Below are 11,371 nucleotides of genomic sequence, written 5' to 3' on the forward strand. Positions count from 1 at the left end.
GTTATTATTGGAATGGAATCCGAAACTAAATAGATTTTATCCGAAGCCTCAATTGTACACGTTAATCTTGAGTGATTACACTTTAATTCCCACAAATTCATATGAGTACACAAACCAAATACAAAACGAAAGCATTTTTATTCCATTATTATTGTCTGTCAACTACCACTTCAGTGGTTAAGCACCTAAAAAAACTGGATAAATATTCAAAATCAGAACATGTACAGAATATTTACCAAAGTAACAATTTTTTGTCTCTTTGCTTGCATATAACGAGCATTTAGTGCAGATATCACATTGCAGAAATCCTTGCAGGTAATGTATCACCAAAAGAAAATACAAAGTATGAAGTAATATTTTGGCTTTTCAGTGCAAAACATTAGTCAATAATCACATTAAAACAATGAAATTATGTATACTCATTTACACTGACTTAAAACGCTGTAAATGATTCCAGTTTTTAGGCCATTTTAAATATTCATTCATAGTTGGCAAAGAAAAAAGAATGACTACAACTGCCTGTGAGAGTGCTTGAGTTCATCCTATGAGGTAAAGCGGAGTCTGAACAACATGGTTTGGGGTGTGGTGGCATCAGCTACCGCCAACTCTTGTCCGTCAGAAAGCCCCAGCTCTGAAAAAAACATGTTCAGAACAGCGGTGAGTCATCATTTTCAAAGTATATTCATCTCACCAATTCATTGCCATTTCTAGGAAACACATTCAGTAAATAAAGCACCTCACCCTTCAGGGTTTTGGACAGATTTGGCCGGGTCCTCTGTTCAATTGTTGCTACAGACTGTGAGACAAAATACCAACTCAATGTCAGCTCAAACCAAAACGTGAATGATTGCCTTATTATATAAACTGTAACAGAGACACAAACAGTGTGAAACATTAGTCAATTACCTGTAAATATAATGTTTTGTTCTTTCCTTCCACTGTTGCGGTTATAGCAGGTGATTTCATCTGTCTGAAAAAAATAAAAAGTATATTTAGTTGTTGTATAATGTTGAAAAAAAATCTTCCAGCAGGTGCATATATATATATATATATATATATTGTGATGGCCCAGCTGGCGAGCAGCGCCCCACATGGCTTGGGGTAGCCAGGCAACGGCCACCAAGAGGCGTGGTAGTGGATGGGCGGTACTATAGCAGGTGGCCCTAAGTGCACCTCCCAGGTGTTCTGAATCAGAACCTCAATCAAGAGCCTGTAAAAGGGAGGGTGAGACGACACTAATCTCTCTGCCCTTCTCACTCCAGGACGAGTCCAGCTGAGCTGACCGATGCCTCCGGCGATCCCGGTGAACCCGGCGTTTTGAGTTTGCTTATGCCCCCTCCCCTCTTCCCCTCAGGTTATAATAAATAAAATTTCTGTTTGACTTCACTGCAATCCTGGGGTCTCGGCTGAACTCTTATTCTCACCTGAAGCCCCAGGCTCCTCTCGGAAGACCGGGCTCCCACATATGGTGGAGAATGCGGGCAGCCTGATTCATCGCTACCAGTGGATGCACCGTGGAGTGGCAACAAAAGGTCAGAGATGGAAGAAATTTTGAATGCAATGCTGACCTCGCAAGCCAATCTACAGACAGCGGTAGTAGAGCTGTGTAGAGCAACAGGGAGACCGAAGGAGCGGAAGCCAAAAGAGGTGCTGACGAAACTCACGCCAGATGATGATGTCGAGACCTACATTGCATTGTTTGAAAGGGCAGCAACAAGGGAGAAATGGCCAAGAACCGAATGGGCGAACAACCTCATGCCTTTCCTGACCGGCGAAGCTCAGAAAGCCTGCCGGGACCTTTCAGCGGCAGAGGCTGAAAATTATGATAAGTTAAAAACGGCCATCCTAGCTCAATACGGACTTAGCCTCCCCGCTAAAGCACAGCGAGTACATGACTGGAGTTACGACCCTACCCTCCCTGTCCGGGCACAAGTGATGGGGCTAGTCCGTCACACCAGGAGCTGGCTGGAAGAAGCAGAGGGGCCACCCATAGTGGAGAGAGTGGCAATTCACCGGTGTATACGAGGCCTACCAAATGACGCAAAGAGGTACGTCGCCCAGCAGGGGCCCCTTGGGGTGGACACATTAGTGGCCTTATTGGAAAATCACAGAGTAATGGCTGGTCTGATGCGATCAGAAAATAACAAGCTAACCAATCCTAAAAACAAAGCAGAGAGAGAGATGATAGGCAAAGCTGTCAGTTCCCCGTCACCCCGACCGACGTTTGGAGGGACTGGGCCGGCTGTAAAACGAACCCAGTGGCTTCCTCCAATCCCGCGCTGTTTCTCTTGTGGCCGAGAGGGACATCTAGCCAGAGGGTGTCCAGATCGGGATGAGCCAATGCCGACAGCCGGGTCCACCGATCACAAAGGCCTCTCCTGCCACCACCTCACTACCTGCTGGGCACATGAGGGAGCCCCCGCCCCAAAGTTCCCAGTGAAGATTGCTGGGAAGGACACAGAGGCACTTTTAGACTCCGGAAGTATGGTCTCCCTGGTCCGACCGGAATTTGCCCGTGCCACGGGGGGGGGAGAGATGGCGGTGTCCTGCATCCACGGGGACACACGGAAGTATCCAACGGCCAAAATCCAAGTGGTCACTCCTAAAGGACGATTCTCTCTACTGGTGGGGGTCGTCGAACGCCTGCCAGTTCCAGTGCTTTTCGGTCGGGACAGCCCACTGTTCCCCCGCTACTGGCCAGCAGAGACAAGGGTCCCCAGACGGCGAACCAGGAAGCGACCTGGAAAGAGAGAAACTGTCGCGACTCGCCCAGCTTGGGCTGTAGTGTCCCCTGATGGGAGTCCAGCAGCCACTAGTGATGACGACGGAGGTGAGGTGGTCTGCACCCACACCACAGCAACAGACCCGGAACGGGCAGCGGAGGTTGAGCCCCTGGAAGACGTGCAATCAGACGAGGTGTTCTCGCACTTTCCGGAAGCTGAAATGGAAGGTCACCGGCCAGGACAATTCGGCTCAGCACAGCTGCGGGACCCCAACCTGACTCAAGCCTGGAGAGACGTCAAAGTGATCGAGGGTCAAAAACAGGATGGGGTGAGTCAAGTACCATTTCCACATTTTATGATCCGGGACAAACTGTTATACCGAGTAACTAAGAAGAACGCGGATATATTTGAACAGTTGATTGTCCCCAAAGAATATGTGTCAAAAGTGTTGTATCTAGCCCACTCCCACTTACTAGGAGCCCACCTGGGAAGAGAGAAGACTTATGAACGGGTTCTCAGCCGTTTCTACTGGCCGGGGATCAAGAGGGCCGTCGAGGAATACTGCCGACATTGCGCTGAGTGCCAACTCAACTCCCCAAAGGTAGAATACCGAAATCCCCTGATACCCCTCCCCATTATTGAAACCCCCTTCAGTAGGATTGGCATGGACATAGTGGGGCCCCTACCAAAGTCCGGCCGTGGCCACCGCTATATCTTGGTTATGCTGGATTACGCGACCCGGTACCCGGAGGCAATTCCTCTACGGTCCGCTACAGGGAAGGTGGTTGCCCGGGAGATGTTCCTACTCTTCAGTAGAGTAGGCCTGCCGGAGGGAATCCTGACTGACCAAGGCTCCTGCTTTATGTCCAAGGTGATGAGCTGTCTGTGCCAAAGACTTAAGGTGAGAAAAATCAGAACCTCTGTCTACCACCCACAGACTGATGGCCTGGTAGAACGATTCAACAAAACCCTAAAGCACATGCTGCGCAAGGTAGTCGACGTAGATGGTAAAAACTGGGACCAACTGCTGCCTTATATTCTGTTTGCTATCCGAGAAGTACCCCAGGGTTCAACAGGATTTTCACCGTTTGAGCTTCTGTACGGTCGGAGACCCCGGGGATTGCTGGATGTGGCCAAGGAGGCCTGGGAGCAGCAGCCGTCCACCCAGCGCAGTATTGTGGAGCATGTGGAACAGATGCACCACCGAATGACCCAAGTCTGGCCCCTGGTTCGGGAGCACATGCGGCAAGCCCAAGCACAGCAGGCCCAGGTATACAACAGGGGAGCCCAGGTGAGAGAGTTTAAACCAGGAGACAAGGTAATGGTTTTACTCCCAACGAATGATTGCAAGTTTTTGGCCAAGTGGCAAGGGCCTTACGAGATAATGGAACAGGTGGGACCCGTAAACTACCAGGTACGTCAGACAGGCCGTAGGAAAACCCAACAATTGTACCATGTGAACTTGCTAAAGCCATGGCATCAGCCCCTTCCGGTCCCAACTAATGTCCTGGCAGCTAACCTGATTCCCCAGGTTCTCCCGCCGGTGAAAATGGGCGATCAGCTGTCATCCAGACAAGGTCAAGACCTCCGAGAACTGGTTGGCCGGAACGCAGATGTCTTCTCTGAGATCCCAGGTCGAACAACAGCCATCTCCCACGACATCAGAACAGAGCCGGGAAAGACCGTAAGACTACGACCATACAGAATCCCCGAGGCCAGACGGGAGGCCATCAGGGACGAGGTGAGGAAAATGCTTGACCTTGGGGTGGTGGAGGAGTCACACAGTGCCTGGTCCAGTCCTATAGTCCTGGTTGGAAAGCCGGACGGAAGCATTAGGTTCTGCAATGACTACAGAAAATTAAATGAAATTTCTCTGTTTGACACCTACCCTATGCCCCGGGTAGATGAGCTGGTCGAGAGACTAGGACCGGCCCGGTTCATCTCCACGCTAGACTTAACGAAAGGGTACTGGCAGGTACCGCTCACCCCCCAGGCCATGGAGAAGACTGCCTTCTCAACACCAGACGGCGCCTTCCACTATAAAGTGCTCCCATTTGGCCTTCATGGAGCTCCGGCAACGTTTCAGAGGCTAATGGATAAGATACTGCGGCCCCATCAGGAATACGCCGCGGCATACCTCGACGACATCGTCATCCATAGCACGTCATGGGAGAAGCATCTACAGCACCTAGCCGCAGTCCTCCAGGCCTTGCGAGAGGCGGGACTGACAGCCAACCCTGCAAAGTGCTCCCTCGCCTTGGAGGAGGCGAATTACCTTGGGTACACTGTCGGCCGAGGAAATGTGAAGCCCCAAGTAAAGAAGGTGGAGGCCATAACAACCTGGCCCCAACCCCAGACAAAACGACAGGTGAGAACATTTCTAGGGCTAGTTGGGTATTACAGACAGTTCATCCCTAACTTTGCTTCGGTAGCCGCCCCCTTGCATGAACTGACAGGCAAAAACGCACCCAACGGGGTAAAGTGGACGGAACAGGCCCAGTTGGCCTTCAATGCCTTGAAGACAGCCCTCTGTGGGGAAACCGTACTACACACCCCTGACTTTGGCAAGAGGTTCGTACTACAGACCGATGCATCAGAGGTAGGCCTAGGGGCAGTCCTGTCCCAAGTACATGATGGAAGTGAATACCCCATCACCTTTGTTAGCCGCAAACTACTTCCCCATGAGAAGAATTATGCAACTATTGAAAAGGAGTGCCTAGCAGTTAAATGGGCGATAGGTAAACTAAGGTACCACTTACTAGGCCGAGAGTTCACATTGGTCACAGACCACGCCCCCCTAAAGTGGATGGCCTTCAACAAAGACAAGAATGCCAGAATAACCCGTTGGTTTTTGCACCTACAGGACTTTAAGTTCACAGTGGAGCACAGAGCGGGAAGGCTACATGGGAACGCCGATGCCCTGTCAAGAAGGGACGACTGCCTGTGGACTGCCGCTCCCCTCCGTAGTTTGGAGCGGAGGGGGGGGGTATGTGATGGCCCAGCTGGCGAGCAGCGCCCCACATGGCTTGGGGTAGCCAGGCAACGGCCACCAAGAGGCGTGGTAGTGGATGGGCGGTACTATAGCAGGTGGCCCTAAGTGCACCTCCCAGGTGTTCTGAATCAGAACCTCAATCAAGAGCCTGTAAAAGGGAGGGTGAGACGACACTAATCTCTCTGCCCTTCTCACTCCAGGACGAGTCCAGCTGAGCTGACCGATGCCTCCGGCGATCCCGGTGAACCCGGCGTTTTGAGTTTGCTTATGCCCCCTCCCCTCTTCCCCTCAGGTTATAATAAATAAAATTTCTGTTTGACTTCACTGCAATCCTGGGGTCTCGGCTGAACTCTTATTCTCACCTGAAGCCCCAGGCTCCTCTCGGAAGACCGGGCTCCCACAATATACATACATACATACATACACATATACATAAGCAGGAGTTACGTAGGGTGATACAACGCAGTAATACATCTTAATATGGCAACTAAACCTACAGGGAAGCACTCTTTGTCAGGTGGTCCAACATCTCCTGGAGTTTGGAAGATGGAGCAAAGTGCAAGTTCAGAGGTACTTGGCTGCAGGCTGAACAGTTTTCCTGCATCAGAAGGGAACAATAATATGGGTTTTACAAGCAAGAAAATGTATCACCGTCGCAAATATACAGATGAAATCCGGGGACAAACCTTCCGTTCTGCTTCAAAAGTGTGTATGTACAGACCGTCAACATCATTGAAGACCATGTAGTTGTTGAGAGGTATATAGGCACTGCAGATGAAAAAGGGAATACTATGGAAAATATTGACAGGCACACATTTTATACAGATCTTGACATTGAGCGTATGGTTTCCAAGCAGAACGTGAAAACTTACCTTGAGGCTATTTTGAAAACCTCAGTTGCGCAAGCAGCTGGGTAAAAGAAACGGGGAAAAAACTGTTATCTCCAGGTATAGCGTTCTCTTTAAAGAAAGATGTTATACTCATAACGTTAAATGATTGACTATAAAATGGCAGTGCATACAATCTTTATGAAAGGCATCCGGTACACAGTTCACCTCCACAATTGTTAAAGCTACTTACCGGCTATGACAGCATTTGTAGACGCTACAGCGGGAATGATCCTCTTCACAACACCTGACACATTCAAATAGAATAGAGAAAATATACATTTTGTGTACTTCTAAAAATGGACAATCAATAATATGCAATTATATACATCTGCTGATCAGCACAAAAATCAATAGTTTAGATGTTTTTGAATTGTAATAAATAAATGGTATCAAATTTCTAGAATCATTCAGACAATTTTAGCTGTTTTTTTTTTTTTTTACTTCTTTGCAAGTTGCAAGTCCACTAGCAGTGTTTCTTTAGATGCGCCATGTGTGCTCACCCTGGGTTAGTCTGTATGTGACTCCCGTTATGTTGAAATCCGCTGCCCTCTCCAGGGATCTTTGGTACACCCACTGTATGTGCTCTGGGTCATCCCCATCCAGGACGACACCATCTAATCCATACACACACACACACACACACACACACACACATTTGTGCACACAGAAACACATGCACGCACACAAACGAGTGAGTTTTAAAAGGTCTTTAAAGTCAGCAGTCTTAGTGATCCTTCTAAACATTTCCGTACACCTTTACACATAAATGATAATCGCAGTGTGATTCATACCTCCAAAGGGCGTCTCTTTAGGCCACAGCAGCATCCGGACATACTCGACGCAATGTTCTGGCAAACGAGGCATCGAGGCTATTGTACACATGGGGAAGTTGATCTACAAAAAAACATTTATCTTGAGTAACAAACTGACCGGGAAAGACATGTTGTTTTTGTAAAGATGTTGAAGAAATCTCACCTGAGGAGGGTAAAACTCAAGGGTGCAATCGATGCAGGCGGTCATGCCAGGGAGGATGACTCTGGCGTTCCCTTTAAAGCCTTCCGTCCCACCGTCAATTAAAGGAACGATGGAACTTGGGTCCAGGACACCATCCTCATACACCAGCAAAGACAGCTGCAGAGGAAGACACAGGGTCAATGCAGAGTGCAGGTTTTCAGGAAGGGGGAGGGGGGGGTAGGTGCAGACAGAGGGACACCAACACATTTTCTGGCGCGCAATCTCTGAGCACTTGTGGGAGTGTGCTCATGCGTGGCCAAAGTAATGAGACAAAAGTACTGTGACATTGCGAGATTGCAAGGAAGAGAAAAAAAAAAAAAACTTACCAGCATTCCATTCATCCACCTTCTGGCAACTATAGAGTCCAGTCCACAGACAATTATATGGAATTCTAGATGAAAGAAAGATACATTAATTTGAGTCTAAAGTCTGATAAACAACAACGTGAAAGCTGCAATCCTATGATGCAAAAACTAAATGCATTGTTGGAAAAATTTAATCATCTAAAATAATCCCGTCAGTTGCTATTCAATGTGTAATCAGCGGTAACGAGTGCTATGAAGCAGTGCTTTGGTAAAGACAAAGAATTCTCCAAAATAACAAGCAAGTTGCAAGTAAAATCCATTCATTTTTTGCTCGTTTTTTTGGTTGCATTTACTTATTCTTATTCTACATATTATTTTTATTAGTTTAGTAAGTCTACCAAACCATGATCCCTGCATCAAACTGAATTATAAAATGAAAAAAAAAGTCTCCTACCCCACAATTGGAAAGTTGTAACAGAAAAAATGTTTAAATGTGCCTTACGTCTATAAAAGGTTTCATCTATGTCTTGAATTTTCTTAAAATGTCTGCCAAAAGTGTTAAGGAGAAGTCTAGTTTGAGCAGAATTTCCACTAGCTTTCACAACTCAACAACTAAGGAAACTTTACATTCTTAAATGGTGACTTTCTGACATGGTTCTAGCTGCAACATTTTACACTTGGATTAATCCACTGCATTTATATCAAGCATCAAAAATCTTGCCATAGCTGTTTGATTAAAAGGATACGGGACTACACAGCATCCAGGTATGCGGTTGTTGACAAAATCAGCTGCAACGTCCGCCTTGGGTCGGCCTACGTCGTTTGGTCTGTACAACGTCACACCCACACGTTAAATGAAAAATTTGTATTCAAACGTAACATTAAACAAATAATACAGGTACCTAATTTACATTTAACCGTCATATAATTGTTCTGACCTGAAGAGAAACTGTCGATTTAGGTTTGACACATCGATGGTGTCCATGTCAACAACATGAATGTTGCGAAATCCCGATAAAGCCTGAGCCACAACATGAACAGGAACAAAGTGTGCATTAAAGAATAAATTGTACCTTCAAATATTTCTAAAATATCATAGTGATCCTACCAGGTCTTTCAGCAGCTCACATCCCAGACCACCAGCACCAATGACCAGGATTTTGCAGGTTTCTAGCATAAACTGCAACGACTGTGGTGACAGGCAATGAAAACATTATGTATTAAAGCAAAGCAAGACGGCAGAGTTGACTAATGCAGATTTTGCATCATTCTTACCTCGGTGCTGGGTTCAAAGTCAGGATGCGCGAAGGGTCCTGACCTTTCCAGAAACTTTTTGATATGGTTCCACCGACCCTCCCACTCACAGGTACGTCCACTGGCTCCATCGACCACCATCCTGCAGAAAAAGAAACATGTACAAGTGCATTCAGGATGTGTCATCTGTAGTATTTGATGGCATATAACATTAATAACGTTTCTTTGTTTGATATTACACAAACAGTTTATAGCTTCTTTGATTGGGATCATGCTAAAAGAAGAAAAAAAAGAACAATCAATCAAAAGCTAAACATAATACTGTGATAATCTGTCACATAGTGAGGCGCTATTTACAGGTCATGCGATAATTTAGGAGGTTCGTGCAGTAATAAGTTAACGTGCACTCGTGTTTTGATGTCAGTCATTTGTAGCGTCTGCTCTAACATCGAGGACGTTGTGTTATTGAACAGCTCCATGAAAAATATATAACGTTGAATCACATGAGATATTTCTGACATGTGGGCGTTTCTCACCCTCTGGGTCATCTAGCGCTAAGCTCTTAACGGGACAGCTCCTGGCAGGTAGGCTAGGTGAATAGCTAACATGACAACTGTAAAAAGGTAGCGCAAAAACCTCTGACCTCTACCATCAATGTTTTACTGTATAGACGCGTTAGCTACTCACGACCCACTGATCAGTATCTGTCAAACCTATCTTAGAGTCACTGCACTCTTTATAACCTAATATCCGATTAGCTCCTTCATATAGCTGACGTTAACCTTCTTCCTGCCTGGTAACCTCAAACCTTCCGCCAGTTCTACCAATTCATCACTAACTTCTCAGTCAGCTCCACTACTCTCCTTCTTTTCTTCTCCCTAAAAGGATAGAATAAAAGAAGGTTCATTCATTCTGTGCTTTCGTAGGTTAAAGAGATTTGAAAGCATCTTTCGGGCAGTTAATGACTGCTTCTTGCTGGTTTCTTCGGCAGCTACTTACGGCTCATCCGCGTCCGCCATGTTTGGCCACGTCAATGCCTTCAATGCCTACGTCAACAGTAGTAAATACAACTTCTCAAGGATAATCGTATCGAAATAGTCCCAAGAACTGACATAGATTCAGATGTTTTTATTTAAGCCGTACAGACAAATTGTGACTTGTAGCAAGGTGCTGAAGAAAATAAAAGGCATATCCTTTAATTTTGCGTTAGCTGTGCAGTTTTAGCTGAGTTGCAATATATCCGAAAGTATTGAAGGTAGCATTGTTAACAGTCCAATGCAAAGACGGAAAGTACACTTCAGATCCAACAGATGGCACCATTTATCTTTTCTTTTGTACGGCACTGCTACAGACACCGCATCCTCCACACTGCGACATACAAAACTGTACTTCTGTCACAAATATTAATTCCAAAAGTGTATTTAGCACATATGTCGAAATATTGTGAGGTTTCATACAAACATAGCAATGTTTGTAGGAATGTAGGAGATTAGAGACGTGAGTTTAATTATAGCAAAGGCAGTTGAATAATTTACTCAACTAGTAATTACTGGGTAATTGCTTTGCTCTGTATGGTTCGGCCCTATAACTTAAGCACCTAACTTAATTACCTATAAAACCTGTTAACAATAATTCATTTTATTTATGGCACTTCTTGTTTGTTGTTGACGATATGTGTTAAAGAGCTGACTTCATAAAGATGAACTTTATCACAAATCTATTGCTTTGGATTTCTTTATTGTGACTGGCAGCATGAGGCACAGCATCAATAAGACATTAAATTTAGATCCTGTTATTAGGTTTAATGACTTCACTAGTGAGTGCATCTCCCTCACGTATCTGATTTACGGTGTCCGCATTGGTCTAATGAATCTCGGTGTTCAATCTCTCATTACAGAGTGATTAATATACCTTGGACGGGCTTCTTTGCATTTTAAGAGACATGCATGTGGGCACATTAACTTAATTCATCCATCTGTCTGCAAACTCTCTGATTTTATCGGAAATATAGGAGAAACTTTTTTGCAGAGGTCACCGAATGTCACTGGTTCCATGGTGGTGCTCTGAAATTATTTGGGAATGCTATGGATGCTGCGTGTGTGGTTTTCCTGTATGTGTGTGTGTGTGTGTGTGTGTGTGTGTGTGTTTGTGTGAAAGAGAGACCGAGAGAGCCAGAAAGCAGGCAAGTAGTAT

At 45.9% G+C, this 11,371-nt stretch overlaps 1 protein-coding gene across 4 annotated transcripts; it reads right to left on the minus strand.

The window, feature by feature from the left end:
- Positions 1–119: 119 nt before the first annotated feature.
- uba3 (ubiquitin-like modifier activating enzyme 3) lies at positions 120–10,207 on the minus strand. 4 transcript variants are annotated; one of them, XM_037448171.2, is made up of 18 exons: positions 10,178–10,202; positions 10,018–10,056; positions 9,200–9,320; positions 9,033–9,113; positions 8,863–8,945; positions 8,671–8,751; positions 8,427–8,470; positions 7,946–8,010; positions 7,581–7,736; positions 7,397–7,499; positions 7,106–7,219; positions 6,796–6,849; positions 6,588–6,624; positions 6,402–6,483; positions 6,213–6,313; positions 907–970; positions 742–796; positions 120–631 (listed from the first exon to the last, which is right to left on the minus strand). In XM_037448171.2, the coding sequence occupies exons 1-18, from the start codon at positions 10,195–10,197 to the stop codon at positions 543–545; spliced, it is 1,389 nt and encodes a 462-aa protein (XP_037304068.2). In that variant the 5' UTR covers positions 10,198–10,202; the 3' UTR covers positions 120–542. The 4 variants fall into 4 exon arrangements, with proteins under 4 accessions (XP_037304068.2, XP_037304069.2, XP_037304067.1 ...); XM_037448172.2 differs by lacking the exon at positions 10,018–10,056 and having other exon boundaries at positions 10,178–10,207; XM_037448170.2 differs by lacking the exon at positions 10,178–10,202 and having other exon boundaries at positions 10,018–10,171.
- Positions 10,208–11,371: the final 1,164 nt, after the last annotated feature.

This window comes from Pungitius pungitius, chromosome 8, assembly GCF_949316345.1.
Source record: "Pungitius pungitius chromosome 8, fPunPun2.1, whole genome shotgun sequence".
NCBI lineage: Eukaryota > Metazoa > Chordata > Actinopteri > Perciformes > Gasterosteidae > Pungitius > Pungitius pungitius.

Coding starts and splice junctions, on each gene's coding strand:
- uba3 (XM_037448170.2), bottom strand. CDS start 10,085: ATGAACCTTCTTTTATTCTATCCTTTTAGGGAGAAGAAAAGAAGGAGA. Junction 7,220..7,396: donor TAAAGAGACGCCCTTTGGAG/GTATGAATCACA, acceptor TGTATGGATTAG/ATGGTGTCGTCCTGGATGGG. Junction 6,625..6,795: donor TACAAATGCTGTCATAGCCG/GTAAGTAGCTTT, acceptor TCTTTTACCCAG/CTGCTTGCGCAACTGAGGTT.